Genomic DNA, 22,943 nt, shown 5'->3' with positions numbered 1-22,943 from the left:
AGCCACAGCTTAATTTCTCGACGACACAGATAGAGACAAAGAAGCAGCCAAGAAAAATGGGGGCTTTTGCGATGGAATTCTCGAGGAATTTGCGATGAGGAGATGAGGATACCGACCTTGGGAAGAAGAAGAAAAAGAAGAAGCGCGTCTAGGAGTGTTGCCAAGGGGAGAAGATTGTGTATAAGCGCAGAGGAAGGGGGGTGATAAAAGATCTACGCTCAAAAGGATCGAGAGTGGGCCATTCGCCAAACACCAACTCGTAAAAAAGAAAGAAAAGAGAGAGAAAGACGAACGCAAGCTAATCTCTCTCTTGGTTCCGCCGTACACGTCACCGCTGGATTGACGGGATGTCGTACAGGTGATTTGCTTGATCAAGGCTATTATTATAATCTCGAGACGTGGCCGTGGTGGATTCACTCGGCGGGCCACGTGGAGGGCCCCTGCCAGCTGGCTTTTGCTCATGGTTTTTTCTATTCGAGCCATAATTTTCTTCGTTAGCAATTTTTTTTTAAAAAATAAACTGGCATGGATGGATGATATCGCAACGAGTCCGGTTTTGCAAATCGAATTCAAGGCGTGTGTCGTTGTTGTCAGGAAGAACAGAGCTGCAAAACAAAGACTGGTGACAAAGATCTTTCATTCTCACATTTACCGCTAGAAAGAACACTTGATAAAAGAAAAGGAGGCTCCAAGCGTCCCCACTTAAACAGCTACACCAAGCAAAGCACCAGCTTTAGCCCATTGAAAACACTTAAAAACAAAGCTCTCGAAATGGACTCCAGAAGGAAAGCGAGCCTGGATTCGAAGATAGCATCCATATCGGAATGGAAGCATCCGATGCCCCTCAAAACTGGGACCCCAGCAGACGAGCTACACACGTCCCATTTAGTCAGTCACACAAGCCTGGCTTATCGATGAGATAGCGAGCACTTACTTTTCTTCGAGTAAGTAAAAGCTCCGTGGCGCATCTGGGTAAAATAATGAACAGTCAGTCGGAGTCTCGCAGATAATTATCAGACGAAAGGAAAAAGAATATAGTACAGATCTTGCCATCTTACCTGTGTACTAGCTACGCTTCTCGCCCCAAATGCCTGTAACACAGAAAGTATGAATATCTCTGGCTGTTATCTTCTACAGATAATGAAAGGGACAAGGAAACTTGATATTTACCTTTAAAGAAGTTCCAGTGTCGCCAAAAGCACCTTTTTTCTCAGCTCTTGAAATCGATCAAGTAAAGGAAATATTTACTATATGCTTTCTCTGTCAAATCTTTCAACTGGTGCTAGCTTGCTTTCGAAAGTTGAGAGATCATAGCAAGCTGAAACTGTAAAGTCTAGGAAAAACTCACATTGTCAAGCACACTTGCCGGCGGACTTGCCGATTGACCGGATTCTTGCCGACTTCCTTGTTTCGGTACTTCCTGGCACTGGCACGTTGCAAAGTGGTGAGAAGAGAAAGCTAACAAGAAGAAAAGACTTACCTGGTTCAACAGCTATGCTTTTCTTTGTCGGTGTCTGTAAACAAGGAAATCATAAGATCAATTCAAAAGTCTTGGTACTGGAATGCCACAGGTCATTACCTCGAAAAGTGTTCGACTCGTTGTCACCTTTGGAGCATTTTCTTTTCCAACTTCGTTGTGATCGCTGGTTTTGGAGCTCTCGTTCACAACCTGGAACTCCTTGTTCCCGTTGCCAGCCTTCTTATCCTGTGCTTGATTTGGCGAGATTGCGCATCGAGCAGGTACTTTCGCTTGCTTCTTACAGCTCGAACGCAGACGGGGCTTGGAAGTACTCAGCACTTCCTGGTTGCCCGAACCTGTCATCATGCACGAGACTACCTCCTCCATCAGGGCATCCACGTCCATTTTCTCGACATCCAACTCAGGAGCTTCGTTCGAGGTTTCGCCAGCCTTCGACTCTGGACGGAACACACATAGAATTAGAAAGAACTATGGTAGAACTTTCCAGATCCAGGTACCTGACTGCTTTCGTCGAGGTTGCTTCTTGTTGCTTTCTTCAATCCTCTGAATCGCGCGTATAGCGCATGCACGGCGAGGGGTACGTCGAGGAGCAATAACTTCAGCCGAAGGCTTTGGTGGCGATTTCTGCGCGTCCAACTTACTGGTGGCACCAGTTTCATGGGCATCAGTAGTGTGAATGACGCCGTTGATGACCTCAGAGGTAGCATCGTCTTCTGGATTAAGCTTGTCAATGACAGAAACCCGTGAGCACTCTTCGTCACCGACATTCTCCATAGCCTTGACTTCTTTAACAGCTTTGCCTTCGTCAGCGTCAGTATTGATTGCAGGATGCTGACTATCCGACTGCACGTCCGGGACATGTTCCTCGACTTTAAGAGAAGTTGAAACTTCCAGGTGGCTGTCTGCGGGAGTCGAGTTGAGATTGTATCGAGCAGTATAGGACGCAAGGCCTTTTTGGATGTCAGCTATCGGCTGCACACACATGAGAGAAAGGGATCATGCCAGGAGAAAAGAAATCTGACACAAATTAATCAATACCTTTGCTCCACAGTCGGTAGCAAGGCGGAAAAGCCCCACCGAGACGGCGTGCTTTCCTGCTTTCTCCGCAACACTCACCAGCGACAACCAGTACTTTGCGGACTCGAGCTTGGATCTCGCAAGTCTAACGGAAGCGGGAGTTTTCACCGACGGTTTGCTCTCAGCCCCTCTCTCGGACGTCACAAACTGCTGGTTCGTAGACGGCGTCTTAAATGAGAACTTCTTCGCCAAGCATTGTCTCTGGCTGTCGTACTTCTTGGTGGATCTGGACAACAAAACCCCAGAGAACTTGGATGAAACTTGGCGTCCTCTGGTGGCTTTCAACGGGGTTTTATCAATCTCCTCCTCTTTCGTACTGCATGACAACTTAATCATCAGCTAAAAGAAGAAAAATGGCATTTTTACCTCCCATGCTTGCGGATCTTCGGATCCCCTCCCTTGAATCCACTGTATAGACGCTTAAACACATTCTTTGGCACTACATCCATGAAACACAAGTGATCATCAGAAACCCGTTCAAATAATACGCATACCAGGGTGCGCAGCTCGAGGATTCACTGCGAGAGGCGCCACATTCTAGAATCAAAGCATCGTGAGTGCGCAACTCTAGATCGCCGTGCGGCGCTTACCTCGTCCATTCGATCGATCGAGCAACGCCTCCTTCCCGCAAAACCCTAGCTCTGCAAAGCCCTCTGATGAGTGGTGGTTCAAACAAAAGAAAAGAGAGGGAAAATGTTGGCGCTATGCGAATATTCTCTTCCCCGTGGATCGACACCGTTAATACGGATCGAAAATCCCAACCGTTGATCGAAGGCTTATTCTATCGTTTTGCTAGAATAAATTTTACATTCCCAGCGTTTACGCACAGAGTGAGCATTTCCAGCTCGTTTGGCCCCAGTCAGTGGTTCTTTTTCCCTTTGCTTTGTTTCTCGCAAGCTCGCAAGCTCTTGAGCAAGCTAAGCAGCTCGTATGATTTAATCATCGTCATCTTCGTCCTCAGACACATCCGTGACTGCAGGAAGAAAAAGAAACATCGGCCGTGTCAGTACAGGAAGAAAATCTTCGCAGCAATCGTACACAAAATCGACACCACAAAAACACCGGTCGTGTCACAGGAAGAAAATCTTCGCAGCAATCTTACACAAAATCGACGACAAATATTCCCTCTCGGAGTCACACAAAAGAAGTACGAGGCAATGGTTTCATGCCACAAAAGAACACACAACCAAACCAAGCATCAAACCAAGAATAACGATCAACACTTAAACTGAAAAAAAAATTTAAAAAAATCAAGGAAAGAACGCATGAGACACCACGAAAACTGCGCATACAAAACCAAACACCACCAAGAACACAGAAAAAAACCAAGAATTAAAGACTAGAACCGAAGGAAACGATCAAAACTTGAAGAAAAACTAGCAAGGGAAAGATGCGACCACAATGTAGAGTACGAGAACAAGGCATAGAAACCATATAAAACCACGAACACATCAAGAACAAAGGAAGAACAAAGCAAAGAGAAAGAACTTACAATCTTCGTCCTCCGAAAAGGCTGGCCAGCCGCAAGGCGAGATGCACGCCGTGATCTTCCCGTCGCTCAAGTTGAGCAGCTTCACAGTGACGGGCTTCACCTTCTCCTCCTCCGATGGTACCCAGTAAGAACTCCCAGGAACAAGTGGAAGCCAGTCGGGGGCCGCCTGTGTGATCTTCTTCTCGTCCACCAGCGGCAACTTGCGACTGCTAGTGCTAGCGCTGCTGGTGCTGCTAGCCTCCGCCTCCACATCTATCCCACTATCCTCGGAAGAACTCGACCAAAAGTGATTGCCCCTCCTGCTGATAATCTGGAACGCCCCAGCTGCGCTGCTGTGAGTAAACCTGCGACCGATTCGTGCCCGCGGCAGGCAGCACACCCTGGACAGCATCGCCAGCGCCTGGAATCTACTCGCCATCCAGCAAGAACAGCGTCGCGCTTGATAAACCCTAATGCCGGATCTTTCCACCACCGATCGCCATCGTGGCGCCGCGAGAATGCAACGCGCGCGATCTGGAGAGAAATCGTGAGCGCGATTTCGAGAAATTCTCGCCTAGAACAATACCTGGTCGGTCCTCTCACGCCGACAACGCAGCCGCCATGGCAGCCCCTTCCCGCAAAATGGAATGCCCGCGGCCGGAATCGAACCTGAGACACTTCCCGCTACGCCATCCAACGGCTCAGAGCTGTCGCATACGTGGCAGGCAATCAACGGCTCTCCTTTGGTTTCATGGGGAAGCTATGGCGATGGTGGTGGCGCGCGTTCTCGCTGTCGAAGTAGGGCTCCTGGCGAGGAATTGATCGCAGCCCAAGTCGGGAATCGGTGGGGATCAGCTGCCCAGGTGGAGAATTTGCGTCGAGGATTGGCGAAATCGATGATGCACTTCCGGAGCTTCGAAGAGTTCTGGCCCTTTTACATGAATCAGCACTCCAAGCCGACGACGCGGCGATTGCATTTCTTGGGCACGAGCTGCGCGACGATCCTGCTGGTGGGCGCGCTGCTGATTAAGTGGTGGCTCTTCTTCCTGGTGCCAGTGGTGGGCTATGGAATGGCGTGGTACAGCCATTTCTTCGTGGAGGGCAACACGCCGGCCACATTTGGGCACCCGCTCTGGTCGTTTATGTGCGATTGCAAGATGTTTGGATTGATGCTCACTGGAAACATGGACAAGGAGATCAAGCGCTTGGGGAAGAGGCCAATCTCACAGGTTTTCTAGCTCCTTCCTCGTTTTTCTTTTGATCGATGCGATGCGTAGCTAAATACAATGCGAATTCTTTCATGTGGGGATTGTTTGATCCGGTGGTTTTTTCCAGGAGGTTGGTGGAGCAGCTCGCAAGGAATGAAAATTTCTTCCAACTTTCAGATGATTAGCCGTTTGACTTGATGATCCCAAAGCCGCCGATCCCATCGCTGTTTATAGCCCACTCTTATCTCTGGAAATTCTATCATCTATCCATTTCATCCGCTAAAATCTACTGCTAGTTACAAGATTTATATGTCCTTTCTGGCAGCCATAGCCTAACCGCTTGCAACCACCGTAGAGAATTCCCTCCTCTCATTCTTCCCTAAAAAAGATTCTCAGCCAACTAGGGCTACTTTGGGGGTCCCGATCGAGTTTGCGCTTTCTTGGGTCGTCAGTCACGGGCATTTGGAGACGTGGGTCGCGCCCCTCGCAATCGCCCACATCGCCATTCCTCTCCTCCATTCCTCCAAGCTTTCATTCCTTCCTTGGTTATGTTTATAAGCAGGCTCTTTGAAAGACAGAGGAAGCCAAGAGAAAGCTTTCCAGCGTTAAAAGGTACCTAGAAGAAAAAGGCTTCTCCCTCTCTCGATTCTCATACCAAAAGAAAGGAAGAAAGGATCACAGTGATCAAGGAAAGAAAAAAATTTCTCCAGAGCTATGACAGTAGCTAAGGTACATCCGCTAAACAGGAGGCAAACGATGGTCGTCGTCTATGATATCGAGGCCGCCGCCAGCGCCGTTCCATCCACCGTGACGAGCAGCAAGCCACTCAAGCGGATGCCACACCTGTTTGCCAAAGTTCTCCAGCTCCCCTTTCGATCGGACAAGGACGTCGAGGTCCACGAGACTCCGGAGTGTTACATGTTTGCGATCCAGCACTCGGGCCTGGCGGCGGAGGATGTCCGGGTCCAAGTTCTCGAGATCGTCCCTGGAGCTGTCAAAGTGGTGGTCGGGCTGCTATCTTCTTCTTCCGACGAGAATCAGGTCGACTGCTGGAGGTTTCGGCTCCCACCCACGACCTCGCCAGAGGCGACCCGGGTGGAGTACTCGGACGAAGTTCTCCTTGTCACGGTTCCAAAGATCGAAGCCGGGGGTCTGGACAGACTTGCTTGAGATGGTCGCCACCGTAGAGTTTTCTCTTGTAGCATATCTCATCTGGAATAAAGTCTGGTTTTCCCGTCAGTCGCTTCGTCTCACACTGTAGATCATGTCTATCGTCGGGGGACTTTCCGCGCCACTGTTAACGTTTGAAAATCTCGACGAGCTCGAGTTTCCGAAGAAAAGTATGTTTAGATTCGCAAATGACTTAGCTTATTTACATGCGTAGCGTGCGTGCGTGCCTCTTACGTCTACCACATATGGATCCCTTTGCTGCCACCGACGAGGAGAGCCATGAGTGCCTGTTTTGCGGAGTAAATCAGTGAATGCGTGAACACCAGAAAGACTTACTGCAATGGCACACGCTGCAAGCCCGACGTGTTCTCTCGCGTCCGTCTTGATGCAAAAGAAAATGAAAGCCCCCACGAACCAGGGAAGCGAAAGCGTCAAAAAGCCAAGGATGAAACTACAAGCCAAAACAGTGTGAGCGATTCAAACATCATATCGAAAGAAGTTTCAAGCAAGGAAAGAGAAAAAAAAAAAAACAGAGCGAGCCGAAGACTTACAGACACCATCCAATTCCAAGCCCGCAACACGGAAGCCTATCGTGATGCTGATAGTGATCGATTCTCTCGTATCCTGTTACACAAGCAAAGAACCGAAAAAAAAAGAGAGATTTCTTTAGAGATCCTTTGTCCAGGACGAAATATCTAGATCTAGAGCGCGATTGAGCTCAAAGAGATGAATCGATCAAGAGGTACCTTGAGAAGAAACGTAGCCCGGGTGATATTCCTGCTGCTGCTGCTGCTGCTGCTGCTCGTACTGACTAGGGTGTACTGGCTGCGGGAAGCTGGGATTTCCCTGAAATGTGCCATAGTAAGCTGGAACTCCCAGCTGCGTGCCTCCTTGCAGATGGCGCTGCTCGCCGCCTTCCTCGTTCTTCGGCCCTGACGCGGTCATTCTCTCGCTTCCTTCCCTAGAACCCTAATTCAAAAGAACAGGGGATTAGGTCTTTTCTTTGCATGGATTTGGGGCATCTTGGAATTTCTCGCATGGAGGGAAGGGATTTCTCGAATGGAGTTGAGAACTTCCACCGCCGACGAGAAGAATTCGCCGGCGTTCTATGCAGCGCTCCTGCGATCGTGCGCGCGCTCCCAGGATCTCTCGACAGGACGACGGATCCATCGAAGGATAATCGCCACCGAGCATCGCCAGAACAAATTTCTCCAGAATCTCGCCATGGAGATGTATGGCAAATGCGGCAGCCCGGACGAGGCGCGTCGCGTCTTCGATTCGATCCCCTCCAAGAACGTCTTCTCGTGGAACATCATGATGGCCGCGTACGCACACAGCCGTCGGATCGAGGACGCCCGCGACGTGTTCGACCGGATGCCGTTGAAAGACGTGGTGTCGTGGAACACCATTCTCGCAGCATATGCCGCGTATGGGCAGCTTGACGAAGCGAAGGTTTTGTTCGACAAGATGCCGCAGCGAACAGTGGTGAGCTGGAACACGATCACGGCGGCGCTCGTTCACTACGGGCGTTTGATCGAAGCGCGCGAGATGTTTGATAAGATCATCGATCCAAACGCAGTGTCCTGGAACATCATGCTCGTGGCATATGCCCAGGCTGGAGATTTTGATCACGCGGAAGAGATCTTTGCCAAGATCCCAGACAAGGATGTGGCATCGTGGAACACAATGATCGCATCGTACGCCGACGCTGGAAAAATCGAAAAGGCGAGAAAGATCTTCCAGACAATGCCGGTGCGCGATGTGGTGTCTTGGAACGCGATGATCACTGCGTTTTCTAGGACTGGGCATTTGCAGCAAGCAAAGGTGGCGTTTGACACGATGCCAAAGCGGAACTTGGTGTCCTGGAACGCGATGATCACGGCCTACTCCGAAGCGGGGGAGTGCGATCGAGCAGTGGCGATGCTGGGGCTGATGGATGTGGAAGGGATGGAGCCGAACGACGTGACGATCATCGCGCTGCTCACCGTCTGCGGCAGCACAGCCAAGGTCACTCAAGGCAGAATCGTCCACTCGAGCATCTCGAGCAAGAACAGGCTCGTCTCTCACGTCGTGGTGGCGACCGCTTTGATCAACATGTATGGCAACTGCAGCAGCATGGAGGAGGCCTGGATCGTCTTCGCGGGGATGGACGAGAGGAACACCGTGACTTGGAACGCGCTCATCTCCGGCTACGTCCACAACTCCAACACTCGAGAGGCGTTCATGCTCTACGCGATCATGAACTTAGAAGGCGCGGCTCCAAACCTGATCACCTTCGTGGCCGCGCTGGATGCATGCGCTGGCAATCTGGCGCTCGCTCAGGGCAAGATCATCCACGGCCTCGCCGCCACCGCTGGCTACGCGGACGACGTCGTGCTCGCCACCGCGCTCGTCAACTTGTACGCAAACTGTGGCTGCCTGGGACGAGCAGCCGAGATCTTCCACGCCATGCCGGTGAAGAGCGAAGTCACCTGGAACTCGATCATCGCGATCCACGCGAGCTTCGGCCTCGGCTCCGCGGCGCTGCGGTTCTTCCAGATGATGCATCTCCAGGGCGAGGAGCCGAGCGGGGTGACGCTCATCAACACGCTCACGGCGTTTAGCCACACGGGGCTGGCGCGAGGAGGAGCTGCCGGGTACTTGGTCTCGATCTTGATCGACTACCGCGGGTTGCTGGAGCTGGATCACTTCGTTTGCGTCATCGATATCCTCGGCCGGGCCGGGTGGCTGCAAGAGGCGGAGGATCTGATCGGGCTCATGCCGTTTGAGCCGGATTCTCTGTGCTGGATGACGCTGCTGGGAGCTTGCAAGCTCCATGGCGATCGAGAGAGGGGCACGGTTGCCGCGGACAATGTGTTTAGGCTCGATCCAGGGAATCCAGCGCCTTACGTGCTCCTCTCTAGCATTTGTTCTTCCAAGAAGCTTGGAAGAACTTCTAACGGGGATGATCACTCTTCTACTCCAAGCGTCAAGGAAGTGGAAGTGTTGCTATGAATCTGGATGAGAAGTTCCTCGAGGATGGCGACGGCGATGCTCGAGAAGTTTTCTCTCAATCCAGCAGTGGCAGCAGCAGCTCCAGCGCCACGATCACCGCCATCGCCGATCGACGACGATCTCGCCCAGCAAGACGAATTCGCGAGAGTGCTACGTTCTTGCTCGAAAACCCGGGATTTGGTCCGTGGCAGGGAAACGCACTCGCAGATCCTCGCCAGCTCCCAGCGCCACAGCCGATACCTCCGCAATCTCCTCATCGAGATGTATGGCAACTGCGGCGCCATCGCCGACGCGCGCAAGATCTTCGATGGCATCCCATACCCGAACGTCTTCTCCTGGAACATCATGATGGCCGCCTACATCCACAATGATCGCGTCCGCGACGCTGGCAATCTCTTCATGCTTGCCCCGCAAAGGGATGTGGTCTCCTGGACAACGATGATCGCTGCATTTTCCCAGAATGGGCATCTGGAACTCGCGCTGGAGCTCTTCTCCAAGATGCCAGGCCGCAACCTCGTCTCCTGGAACGCGATGATCGCCGCCTACGTTCTAAACGCCCGCGACCGCGAGGCCGCGGAGCTCTTCCAGCGCATGGATCAAGAGGGCGTCGCGATCAATCACTACACCATCGCGAGCATCCTCGATGCCTATGGAAACTTGGGCGATCTCGCGAGAGGGGAGCTCACGCACAGCAGGGCTGTCGCTCGCGGCGACGATGGCGACGTGATCGTCCAGACCGCGCTGATCATCATGTATGGCAAGCTCGGGAGGGCGAGTGACGCTGAGGCGGTGTACCGCGCGGCGCCGCCGGGTGACGTAGTGGCGCTGAGCGCTATGATTGGAGCTTATGCCCAGAGCGGGGATATCACCAGCGCGAGGAGAGTTTTCGATCGATCCGCCAGCCGCGACGTTGTGGTCTGGACTGGGATGGTCACTGCGCTTGCGCAGAGTGGTGATCTTGAGGAGGCGCGGCGGCTCTTCTCTGAGATGCCGATCCGGAACGCTGTGAGCTGGTCCGCGATAATCGCAGCAAATGCCCAGCACGGGCATGGCAAGGAGGCGATGCGGCTGTTCAAGCTCATGGATCTCGAGGGGCAGTTTCCACACCAGCAGACGATCGGCAGCCTCATCGATGCTTGCTCCGCGGATCCGTCCATGGCCGAGGCCAGGATCATCCACTCGGTGATCCACGACAATGGATTCAAGCTCGACGTGATCCTGTCCAGCGCGCTCATCAACATGTATGGGAAGTGCGGGAGCCTGGATCTCGCGCGGGAGGTGTTTGAGACGATGGAGCAGCGGAACATCATCTCCTGGAACACGATGGTGGCGGTCTACGCCGAGAGCGGGCATGGCGACGAGGCGCTCTACATCTTCTCGCGCTTGCATCTCGATGGAGTGGTCCCTGACGACGCCACCATCTCGAGCGCTCTGGCGGCGTGCTGCCACTCGGGGTTGCTCGAGGACGCGCGGTGCTTCTTCCACTTGAGCCACGAGTATGGCTTGCATCTCACGCTGGAGAACTACGCTTGTGTCATCTTTCTCCTCGGGAAGGCTGGGAGGCTGGCGGATGCCGAGGAGCTCATACGCACCATGCCGTTTGAGCCGCGAGAGGCGACCTGGATGACGCTGCTCAGCGCTTGCAAGACGCAGAGGGATGTGGATCTGGGAACTAGAGTCGGGCAAGCAATCCTTGATCGTGATCCAGACAATGCCGGACCTTATGTGCTATTGTCAAATGTTTACACTTGATAGGAGCGAGTACCAAGATTCAAGATGGCGGTGTAGAACAAGATCCAAGATCCACTTCTATCACCATTAATATGCTTTGCATGGAGTGAAGAACCGTTGGTCAGGCTCTGAGCAGCAGCACTCTTTACGGATTGGCTGGAACCATCGCTCCCGATCACCACCTGGATTACGTGCCACGGTGCCTCGGCGAGCTTGTCGAAATCGGCTGGAGAACGTCGGCAAGGAATTCGAGGCTTTAGTCGCGCAGCAAACGCAATAATGCTGGTGATCACGACTCGGGGATATCTGTCTTGGATTTCCATGAGTGTAGAGGCGGCTTTTGCTGGAGAGCCTAAACGACGCTCCTGGGGATGAGGCGCGAGGCTGCGACGAGAGGGACTCCAACCGTGCCGATGGAGGTGTTGGCAGTGCTGAGGCTGTAGCAATTCGGCCGGCCTTGGCACTGGAACTGGAGATGGTACGAAGGAAGCTTGCAGTGATTTTGAGCCCCGGCTGCTACTGGGCGTAAGTCACAAGCGGGGACAAGCTATGGTTGGCAAACACGACCGATTTGTTTGGAACAAGATAGAAGACTGTCAGTGTTCTAGAGAGAAGGTGTCCCCAGTCAGCGTCGAGGTGACTGGGACTGAGCCGCGAGTACTTCACGAGTAATTCTCGATAGCTTGGGCACTGAAGCTGTACTGCCCGATGATCGAATTCGAGACAGCTGGGAAGAGCCGATGCGTTGCCTAGACAACAACTCCGTAAGTTCCTCCGCCTCCCCCTCCAAGAGCCTACAAGAGATCGCGGCTTGTGCAAGGATTTGCGACGAGAAGCTCTCCATCCGTCAAGCTACAGGAGCGAAAGCATTGCCGAAGCTTATATCCTTCATCTGTTGCGTCCAGGTGCTGAAAGAACCAGGCGCGGTGTTGAACCCATGGCCGGTGTTTTTTATCACGAAGTACTAAACTCTTCGCGGATGAAGAGTTTGTTTTGCTGCTCAAACTTGACCCACTCTCGGGAAGGCCAGGCATTCAGAGGCGTATAAGGCAACATAGGGTTAATATATCAGGGTCCAAATCTCCATTTCACAGCCGTGAAAATGGCATTGAAAATGAGGCCATGCTGATTTGTCCACCTCACTTTAATGATTATTATATTCATACACGCATATGAGATAATGTCGCCTAAACTTCGGCCCTGTTTTTGCTTGTTCGATCTTTTCTTTCCTCTCCAATGTGGACGCCTCAGATGTGGGAAAAATCCGAAGCCAGATCAAGGGCAGCCAAACGAAATCTTTGATCGTTAGGTGAGGCATTGGCAATTTCTGCATCCACAGAGCAGCATCACAATGCTCCTCACTATGCAGTCGACTGCTGTGGCAACCCTGTTCATTGTCCTATTGTTGAAGAGGAGGATGCTGCGACAGGCCAGCTCTATCCAGTAAAGATTGGCAACGTCCAGTTTCCTGGTCCGCCTTCAACTGCAGATGACTTCCAACGCAGCCGGTTTTGGCGTTTGTGCATTCTGCCTGTTCATTTTCAAGTTTTCAACGGAAGAGGGTTTTTGAAAGTCGAAGACCGTGGTGCAGACTCAAAAGCAGCAATATGTGATCCAGTCGACTTCAAAAAAGTCATGGGTCGTGAACTGAAACCGGTTGCTGCTATCGGTCAAGCTATACAAAAGGCAAAACAAACAGTGGTTTTTATGTAATGAAGTGTTTTTCACGAGAAGCAACATTTTGCCGGTGAAAGCGCAGAAAGGAGATGGCTGACGATGTGAAGCAAGAGGCACAAGTCTTAAGTGCGAGAAAGGAAGAAGTATGCAGCTTGTAAATGGACTGAAGCATCAAACGGATTTAAGATGAAATGAGTGTGCACCAAGCAACCAAGTTGAAGATCAACTGCATGTAAAATTTCGAGTAGTTCTTAAGCTGAGTTCAAAGCTACTGCAGGCATTAGAGGTGGAGTTTGTCCGTGCTGAGTCCAGACACGGCTTGTGACCACGGTTTGCTAGAGGCTTGAGCTCATGCAGGTCGCGTTTGAATTTGAACAACATTAAAATCACTGAAAACATCCCTAATAAAATCAATTAATTCACATTCAACCAATTAAAAAAATCGCGAGCAGAAATTGAGGTTCTAATCATTAGGTTTTACGGTTAAACTAACGTAAACAGTATAAAATTTATTTTATAAAAGCTGTGATGAGGATCGATTTGTAATTAACAAGTAATGAACAGTAGGATAAAGAAAGTGTACCTAACGTTGTCCCACGACAAGGTTTTAAAAAGAATATTTAACAAGTAATGAACAGCAGGATAAAGATAGTGTACCTAACGTTGAAAAAGCTCTCCCACGAGGTGCACGCAAGGTTTTAAAAAGAATATTATGAGTGGTGATGTAAGATGATAAGATGGAAAACTCTCCCACGAGGTGCACGCAAGGTTTTCGAATTTGCTATAGAAAGCAGTGAAAAACGCTTTCTAGAACCCTACAATTGAGAAGAGGCAGCCTCAGCCTGAAATCAAGAGAAGCGGCATGAAGGTACTCAAAATGTCACTCATCATGGTTGTGATCGCATGTGCATTGATACAAGCCAATGCGAGCCAACTAAACTTGTACAAGGGAAAGTGGTGTACAGGATCTTTTACTGTTGTATGGGATCGCCAATGCGCTGAGATACCCGAAGATGCTGTTTCGTACAGGTTTTACTATAATCCGGATTGGAAGGCCACATTTTTCTCAGATGCAGGTTGTGCAGGCGAAAGTGGAGAGGTTCTTGCCTCAGACAGAACATGTGTTCAGGGTCTCGAAGGCATTGGCAGCGTCGTGATATCGGATGACTCATTTCCAGCATCTTGATATCTCGGATGAGCACTTGCCAGTTTCACTGACTCCTGGCATAAATATATAGCTTGCAATGTCATGAATAATATCATTTGGTGATGAGTTGTGACAGCAAGGATAAGGATAAGATGATTTTGCCTCTGTTGCGGAGGAATTCCATAATGCGTCTTCATAATCAGGAATCTGCTCAATGAGACAAGTGCTTAGTAAGTTTCTGTTAAAAAGAAGCACGCACCTGTGAGAAATCTACAGCGGGAAAGTTTTGATGGCATTTTGTGATGGAGCGAGCTCCTTTTGTCACAACGATAGGTCGTCTATAGGACAACAGAATACTCTTGAAAAGTTGGACAAATCTCCCTCTAATTCTGGCATCTGCATTTCAATCAATGGAAAAAGTGGAGCCTCCTTTGGAGGGACGAGCTTCCACTTCCCAGACCCCAAGAAGCGAGCCAAAAACATCACCGAGTATGTGACGCACACAAGCAAAAAGAAGCTCCCAAAACGGGTGAACTGAGCAGAAATGTTCATGTCAAAAACCCCCTGTAAGAAACAAGACCGGCGTTGGAGATGGAGAAACAGCAGACGTACCACAAACGCTTGACTGGCACACTGAACAAGGTTCAGTTTGCCGAGCGTACGAATTTCCGTCAAAGCAGAATATTCTAATCCGTACAGCGTATTCGTTTTAGAGAGAATATTCTGGTGCGGCGGGTGAATAGTTTGTGTCACAGTTTCACATATATACTAGTCATTGCCCAGCATATGTTGCCCAGTTAGCAAATACTATTTTGATTATCATAGTTATATTACATTAAAAATTAAATTAAATTATTATCAAAATAATATATATTATTTTCCACTTTGAAAGAAAAACTACAAAAATAACTATACACATATATTTTTTCATAGAAAATTATCAAATTCCTTAAAGGGAATTATAAGATCTAAGTAACACAGCAAATCTCCATTTTAAAAGGTTGAATATCAATGCCACGATGCTTTCTTCTCTTGCCCAAGCAATTGGCCACCTCCCATTAGCTAAGAGCAAATATTAGTGTCATTATTTGCAATTATTCAAGGCTGGGCAAGTGTTTGAGAAAAACCCAGTGAAAAATCTTGTTAGCTGGAATGTTGCTATTGTAGCAATTGCCACAATTGGGGATCTGGAGGAGGCATCGCAATTGTTTGATGGGATGCCTTTCTACAGTCTTGTGTCATGGACAACGATTATCACTGTGTATGCAGATTGTGGAATGGTTGATGAAACTAAAAATTTGTTTCTTGCGCTGGCACATAGAGACATCATCTTCTAGAACGTAATGCTTTTGTGCTATGCCCAAAACTGGCATCTGGAGGAAGCCATTGCCCTCTTCAATGAGATGCAAAGCAAGATGTCTTGATGATATCAGTTTTGGCATCAAGAAATGATTTAGAAAACGTAAAGGATCTATTTGATTCTATGCCATTACAAATTGTAGCCACTTGGAACTCTATGATTATTGCAAATGCTGTGAATGGGCAAATTGAAAAGGTGGCTATTGTTTTCTTTGAGATGCCCAAGTGGGAGTGCTGCTTGTGGAACAGCCTCCTAGGCACAATCAGAGAGGATTGATGATGCAATCGTGATGTTTTAGAGAATTCCTTTCAGAGACACAATTTGATAACCACTCTCGTGGCCATATCAGTGACAGCGGTGATCACTGGATTGCATTGATCAGCGCTAGATCTTTTCCACGAGCTCCACCCGGCATATGCTACCTAATTAGCAAAACACTATTTTGATTGTCTTAATTTTGTTATATTGAAAATTAAATTGGAACAGTATTAAAATAATAAATATTGTATTCCAGTTTGAAAGAAGATGTAAGGGAATTATGGTTAACAAATGCTAGATGAATATAGCAATCAATGATTTTGTACAAATTTTTTGCTCTTGTAAACTTGATAATATATAGACATAAGTAAGAATAAACATTCATTAATAAAAATATTAGATACAAATTATTATTTTGAAATATAAATATATTTAGAAAAATACCTGACTCAAAAAATAGTAAAACTAAAATTTCTATTATTAAAATATGTTATATGGAAATTATATTCTTACTTGGAATAAACTTGCCTTAAAATTTTATCAAATAAAAGAGAATAATTACTAAGAATAATTATTACTAATTATTTATTAGCAAGAAATTAATTAATTATGCATTTTAGAACATAAAACAATAAATATGTAGGAACATTAATATATTACCTCCCATTGGCTGGGAGCAAACATCAGCACTCCCTCCTCCTTATTATAGGAGGAATCCACATCCTGCCTCATTCTCTGCTTGGACGCATGATCCTAGCTTGCCCACTTGTGCCACAAGCCCGAGGGTGGCGAGATTGGGAATGCTAATGTTGGGCAGCGTGAACTGCAAGCTTCTTCTCTTCATCTTTGATGTCCAAGATGTCTTTAAGGAGGAGGAACACTTTGTTTGATCTTATTAGACTGCAATGATTGTTTGGAACCCCATGCCTCATAGTTGTAGTGAACCCATCAGCCTATGAAGAAAGTAGAGTTCAGAACTAGGTGATAGAAACAAAGGGCTACCTTGAAAGACTTGGATGGTACCATGCCTTCTCTGTCCACGTACTTGAAATCGGCCTACAAAGTCCAAGGTTTCTTTGAGTAAGCATTAAGAAAGAATGCATTACCTCACTATGGAGAATTTCCTTGAGCTCAACTATTGGGCATTTTTCACTCTTTGCTAGAAATAATGGAAAAAAGTTGCCAATGAAAGTTGGCTATCAAGAACCAGATGTGGAATGGAGTTTTGCATGAAGTACTATAAATGTTGTAGAACTTAAAAATCTTTTTTGGAAGTTTTGCAGAGAACCATTGATGGTAGGACTCATTCGCCCACTTGAAAATGCATCTATTGAAAGGAATGGGTATTGTCATGTCATCATAGCTCAGCTGCATAGAAAATATTTAATTTACTAGCATAACCAAAGAAAAGAAAAGAGAACTTGATATACCACTAACTGTGTGCTCTTTAAGTGCAACTTCCATCTCAAAAACACACTTGAGGGTCTCTATGAGAGTAGCTTGACATACTTGGGATGCAAAATCTACAAGGTTAGCAAAGTAAATTTAGTGTCAAAACTGATTTCAATGACCCATACTAATCATCGTGCTATGTGATGTTTAATTTGCATTTCTTCTTCTTTTCCTGCTGGATAACAAAATCATGCTGCCCAATTAGCAAACACTATGTAAGTGACTAATTTTTCCATTCTACTTTAGTCACTTAACCACACCTCTGACCACTTGGAGGAGTCTCATTTACAACCTTCATAAGTCCAATTTAGGACTTGGGACTTGCTATCCTCAAGAATGGCATCCATGCCACTCAACACTTGCACTTGGTCCAAGTGCTCCACGTGTCTGGTCCCAAGACTGACACCCAAAGGTACCACTGACATATCAGCCCGTTACGCTAAGGCCATGCCCATTCACCTTTGCCGCACTAGTGGTCAAATACCACTTGCATCACAATCCCGTCTCTCCAAGACTGGGCCATCCGTCCACGAGTGGTCATCCTAGATCCACTCCTTAGCATCCTTAGGATGCCCACAGACCTGGGGAATAACCTTCCCCAAAGTCCCTTTGTCAATTCCTACCAAGTCCCTTTTCTGTCCATGGCTATGTTTGCCAACATTGCCACTCGATCCAGGCCCACAGGCCCGACCACTAAGTCCCATGGTCCTCCAGGACTTCTTCACCATGTGATTGTATCCATAGTCACTACGCTAGAGGACTACTCTTCCTCCTTTCCCCCATTTGGGACTCAAGGACAACATTTCGGAACACCATGGGCCTATGCGAGCCCCGTGGGTACTCTCCCCACCTTCCGCCTTTAGGTGCTCTAGCCATGGGCTTAGAGTGAGGTTCCAATGAGCCACGCCTGGCATCCAAGTAGGTAGTGCCACCCACACTTGGACTGGGAGCATCGGCCAGTCGATCTCCCGGGGGAACTAGAGCCGACTCTTAAACACTTCACCAAGCTACCCCGCTTGTCGGCCCATGTTCACTCTAGTCTTGGACTTCCTAGTGGTCAGTTCATCACCCAACACTGGGTCTGGCCTTCCTGGGCCAAACTGGCCTTTCCTGGCCAAACTGGCCTTTCCTGGCCAAACTGGCTCCACTGTAGTCCTCCCCCTTACTATACTTTTGGAGCTCACCAAACCCCCCAAGGTCTGAGAGACGAACGCTTTGGGCTTTCACCCTCTCAGACTCGAACTCGGACTCAGACTCGGACTCAGACTCAGACTCGGACTCGGACTCGGGCTTGGTCTCGGCCTCCACCTCAGTCTCGGTCTCGGTCCCGGTCTCGGTCTCGGTCTCGGTCCCGGTCTCGGTCCCGGTCTCGGTCTTGACCTCGGACTCCATCTCGGGTCCTTCTCGGACTCCATCTCGGATTCCATCTCGGTCCATCTCGGACTCCATCTCAGACTCCGTCTCAGTCCATCTCGGACTCCGTCTTGGTCCATCTCGGACTCCATCTCGGACTCCGTCTCGGTCCATCTCGGACTCCATCTCGGACTCCGTCTCGGTCCCTTTTTGGAGCCTCGCTTATTGCTCGCTTCGTGCTTGTTCCTCGAGCACTTTGTTGGGAGTTCCACTCCCGCTCTCGACCTTTCAAGTCGGAGCTTTTAGTCCAAATGTGTTACGCTCGTTTGGCTTTCGCTTCGGCCACTACCATGTGGCACCCTTTCTGGCTCCACTTTGGGGCCTAGGGATTTTGTGCCTCACAACTCCACCACCCATAGACGAAGTTTGATGTCCTCATCGAACGATAAATTATTTTATAAAGTAACACCACTATGTATTACCCTTTCCATTTTTGGCACCTCGCCAACATTCGTCAATGGTTTGATACCGAAGGCTCACCATGCCTTGGTCATCCTCTAAGGAGGATAGTCTCTCCAACTTAGAGACTTGATTGGACCACTTGTAGTGGTCCTTTCTGTTTATTGGTTTAGTTCTTGCTAAACCTGTTAGAGACACCGTCTCTATCTCAATCCCACTACTCCATCTTGAGTAGTCTCAATTTTCATCGATATAACCTTTGCACTTTGGAACGTTTGTTTTTGACTTCTTGAAGTCAATTTTCCTAGGTGTCTCCAACACCTTGCATTGCACATATTGTGCAAGTCCACTTCCCTATCCTAGGAAGTTCTCTACTTGAGAGCATCATCATCCTCTTTCCTATTTCGTGCTACCCTTGGCACTACGTTCCAATAATCATCATTTGTGCTAGGGCTGTCCATGGCTTTATCTTTTGGCTACTTTGCCGCTCCTCACTTAGAGCTTTTACTTCGCCAAATTGGAGCACTTGGGAATCTATCCTTGGAAGTCCACTTCCTTTCCCGCAATCCGTTAGCATCAAACACATTTGTGTTCTTTGGCTAACTTTGCCATTTGGATTCCTCCCATTAAATTTCATGGCCCAAACTTGGCCATTAGTCTTTTGTTCCTATCCATTGATTGTTGCATCAAGCAACACAGGATCACTACCTCCCTCCTTAAGGTATTCTTTTGGTTCCATGGCAAAGCTCCACTTTGCCAAGTCCAAAGGGTGCTCACCCCTAGTAGATCTCTTTAGCATTTTCTGCTATAGGCCCCTTCCACGGCCCAACTTTATGACCCTCCCATAGGTCTCTCCTAGAGACTACTTTGAACTCACAATACCATTGTATGGTCGTAGTTCATTTCCTTATGTGTCCTTTCCACTTAGTCACCTTGACCAAGCCACACCATTATCAATAGTTCAAATCAACGCTTTGAACTAGGAACCATATTCCTTAACCCAAATAAAGACCTTGTCCTTATTTAGCCACAAGATCACCTAGTGATCTCATCTTGACCCCTTAATAGGTCTATTAATAGGAACTAGGTCTTCCAGACCTTTCTAAGTTGTTGACTATGACCCCGGGGGCATCCCCCTCACTTGGCGGTGCGCCCAAGCCAACCCTTCCGGCCAAGGATCCATAGCAACTGAGACTATATGTCCCCATTTCATCCACCACGTCCTTGGTGCCCTTTGCACCAAAGTGTTCAAGTTAGATATGCCGAGCTTTCACTCTAAGCAATCTAACCGTGCATCACGACTCTGGGGCATCCCCTACTTGGCGGTGTACCCAAGCCAATCTCTTCATTGAGAGTCCATGACCACCGAAATATGAGTGTCCTCATATTCCAAACCATCACCACACCCTAGTGATTTGGGACTCGAACCCAAGCACTAGAGGGTTGGGACTCGAACCCAACCTCCGTATATGCATCTACGGAAGGCATCATCCATGATGCCTAGTGTGACTCCCCACGCCAGTGCACCAACTTATAGTCAAAGCGCGCTATAGATCACAGCTTAGGAACCTAGTTCCTCTGCACTGCCAAGTCCTCTCACTTGACAAGTCTGTGATCATGCATGGACTCCATGCTCGGCCCCATGGCCCACCCTTTTGAAGTTATCACCTTCAACTAGGGCATTTGTTCCCCCAACTTGCCAATCTCACTTGGCAAGTCCTCCGACCACCGTAACATGGTTCCTGCATAAGCGTGAAAGTCCTTGACCATTGACTTTCGTTCAAAGCCCTTTCTTTGAACACTTGGGAATTACTTCCCTAACCTTAATAGCCTTGCCTCATGGCAAGCTTCAAGACCATGCTTCTGCTGCACCACTTTGGTTTCTCGTGTTCCATGAACCATTTACACTTGGCCTTTCTAGGCACTAAACTACCTAGAATCGTCTTTGGGAACCTTGAAGGAACTCTGTCCCTTAGCTTGCTAAGGCCCCCCCTTTTTGCAAGCTTTCTAGTTGCCATATAGTCTAGTATGGACAATTCCATATTTTAGACTTTCCATGGCATCACAGTTGCTAGCAACAACACCCTCGAGCCCCCACTAGATTCTCCACTCCCAGGTGGAATAACCAACCTTAGTTATGCCCTTTGATTCCTATGGTTCGGTTCTATCCCCTTACTTCTTGCTTTTGGCTTCACACCTTTCCTTCGGTCATTCTCCTCCAGACCAGGAGGATAGCTTTGCACTTTCTATCATGCTTTAGCAAGTATTCTTAGGGATGAACTTACCCGATAGCCTAGGGAGTGGTTCCTCAATCCAGGTGTGCTCACCCTATAACCCCACACACCAGGATTACATTGTTGCTTATGGGCCTTTACATGCCCATCACTAGCCTTGCCAAAATTCCATTTTTGGCTTTGTCCAATTCGAGTAGACAGTCTTCTCCTGTCTCCGCCACCTTGGACATTTGGATAGCACCCTCTATCCATCATTCGCTAGGGATTTAGTCCCTTGGGCCTTATCTATTGCCCTTGTGACATCAAACACCACCTCCTAGCGTTCTAGAGTGTTCGGGTGTCCCAATGACGGCTCCCTTGACAATGAGTATTTCCTTTTATGACATTGATTTACTATATCGCAACATAAGCAACTTATCCCCCGTAAGGGTATATCCAACTTCCTTATGCCATTAAGAAGGCTTGGGTACCTACCTTCTACCCGTTTAACCAATTATTTTGCACCTCTCGCTTAGTTGCCTCATAGTTGTCAAGTCCTACAACTCATTGCTGGTGCTTCCACACCTCCATCATTATCTGGGTCACCACACTTCAATTGCATGCTCTACAGCTTAGGCTATGCCATTCCCATTTCCATTAGGATTCATTTGGCAAGGGGCTCTCATGAACCCACCAACATAACCTCAAGGTATCACACTTTGGCACATTTGGTGTCTCCACACCATCGGCTCCACGAGCCTACCTCTAGGACACTTCTTCTTTGTGTCTAAGTCTTTGCCAGGACCAATACCGCTCTCTCTCATGCCAACCATCCGTTAGCACTGCACCATAGAGGTCACACACAACTTTGTGTCAAAGTTGTTTTCTTTTGGGAACACCTTTCCCACAACTTTAGCATGGCACATTTTGCCATCGATGAGATACCCTCTGTTCTCATCCTTGGATTCTATGATCCCCCCCATCCTTCATGGGGTACCACACATCTCAGTACAAATGCTTCCATCAGTCCTTTAGAACCATTCCTTGACTCTACTTGAGTCATCCAGCAATTTTGGACTTGGTTAATCCACAGACCCGTAAGGTCCTACTTGTGGGGCACTAGCTCACTGGAATACACTTCTTGCATTCATGTCCTACTCACAAGGATTATTTTCAAAAGTGTTACTCTGACACTTGATTTTGTTCTCTGGACTTGTCCATGTGATGAGAATACCAATTCATCTCTAAATACACCCCCCAACTCCTTGGGTTGTTCCAGCATTTATTAAAGGTAGCCCCGGCTACCATTTCAAGGACTTGAGTCCTCTTCCGTATTTGACCTCCCACGGTCATTACTCCTGGTCTCACATTCATGAGCACCAACCTCAACTATATGAGGATAATCTTGTGACTCCTCTATTGTTTTGGAGTCTTTATCTTTCCTGTGATCCCAACTATAGTTGTTTACCACAACTACATTAGCTAGTTCGCTAAGTCAAACGCTCATCTGGATCACATCCTCAACTCTCGAAGGAAAACCATATACTGTTCCCAAGATCCCAAAGTCGTTCCCTTACTGGCCCCTTTTCTATCCACCACATCGCGCCCAAGTTCATGCATGAACTCGAGTGGAGAGCCATGTCCTCTCGACGTGCTACTCCTCAAGGATAGGCCCACTCCTAAGACCTTCCGATGCCAATATCAATGGTGATATACTTGAGCACCAATAAAAGTCAGACCAAGGAACAGCTCCGATACCAAGTTGTAAGTGACTAATTTTTCCATTCTACTTTAGTCACTTAACCACACCTCTGACCACTTGGAGGAGTCTCATTTACAACCTCCATAAGTCCAATTCAGGACTTGGGACTTGCTATCCTCAAGAATGGCATC

General features: G+C 48.4%; 4 protein-coding genes, 1 long non-coding RNA gene and 1 pseudogene across 5 annotated transcripts; 4 read left to right on the top strand and 2 right to left on the bottom strand.

Annotated features, from left to right (window-relative positions):
• Nucleotides 1-624: 624 nt before the first annotated feature.
• Nucleotides 625-4,687, bottom strand: LOC9646059. Its single transcript, XM_002969715.2, has 13 exons — nt 4,615-4,687; nt 4,050-4,562; nt 3,148-3,530; nt 3,052-3,094; nt 2,924-2,996; nt 2,519-2,873; nt 1,978-2,452; nt 1,580-1,917; nt 1,481-1,514; nt 1,171-1,426; nt 1,059-1,091; nt 935-968; nt 625-870 (listed from the first exon to the last, which is right to left on the bottom strand). Exons 3-10 carry the CDS (start codon nt 3,154-3,156, stop codon nt 1,353-1,355), a joined length of 1,401 nt encoding a protein of 466 aa, XP_002969761.2. The 5' UTR covers nt 3,157-3,530; nt 4,050-4,562; nt 4,615-4,687; the 3' UTR covers nt 625-870; nt 935-968; nt 1,059-1,091; nt 1,171-1,352.
• LOC9646058 lies at nt 4,621-5,540 on the top strand. Its single transcript, XM_002969971.2, has 2 exons — nt 4,621-5,257; nt 5,364-5,540. The coding sequence occupies exons 1-2, from the start codon at nt 4,676-4,678 to the stop codon at nt 5,391-5,393; spliced, it is 612 nt and encodes a 203-aa protein (XP_002970017.2). The 5' UTR covers nt 4,621-4,675; the 3' UTR covers nt 5,394-5,540.
• Nucleotides 5,541-5,927: 387 nt separating this feature from the next.
• On the top strand, nt 5,928-6,475 carry LOC9645516 (17.4 kDa class I heat shock protein). The gene has a single exon (XM_002969970.2). The coding sequence runs from the start codon at nt 5,951-5,953 to the stop codon at nt 6,404-6,406; it is 456 nt and encodes a 151-aa protein (XP_002970016.2). The 5' UTR covers nt 5,928-5,950; the 3' UTR covers nt 6,407-6,475.
• Nucleotides 6,476-6,563: 88 nt separating this feature from the next.
• LOC9645515 (60S ribosomal protein L18a-like protein) lies at nt 6,564-7,391 on the bottom strand. Its single transcript, XM_002969714.2, has 4 exons — nt 7,153-7,391; nt 6,958-7,030; nt 6,743-6,857; nt 6,564-6,693 (listed from the first exon to the last, which is right to left on the bottom strand). Exons 1-4 carry the CDS (start codon nt 7,349-7,351, stop codon nt 6,643-6,645), a joined length of 438 nt encoding a protein of 145 aa, XP_002969760.1. The 5' UTR covers nt 7,352-7,391; the 3' UTR covers nt 6,564-6,642.
• LOC112346314 lies at nt 7,388-12,302 on the top strand (annotated as a pseudogene).
• A 1,289-nt stretch (nt 12,303-13,591) lies between these two features.
• LOC112346318 lies at nt 13,592-14,136 on the top strand. Its single transcript, XR_002992378.1, has 2 exons — nt 13,592-13,837; nt 13,894-14,136. It is a non-coding gene; the product is annotated as an uncharacterized LOC112346318 (long non-coding RNA).
• The last annotated feature ends 8,807 nt before the right edge of the window (nt 14,137-22,943 follow it).

This window comes from Selaginella moellendorffii, unplaced genomic scaffold, assembly GCF_000143415.4.
Source record: "Selaginella moellendorffii unplaced genomic scaffold, v1.0 SELMOscaffold_13, whole genome shotgun sequence".
Lineage (NCBI taxonomy): Eukaryota > Viridiplantae > Streptophyta > Lycopodiopsida > Selaginellales > Selaginellaceae > Selaginella > Selaginella moellendorffii.
The sequence above is the reverse complement of the archived record's forward strand: the minus strand, read 5'-3'. Positions and strand labels throughout refer to the sequence as shown.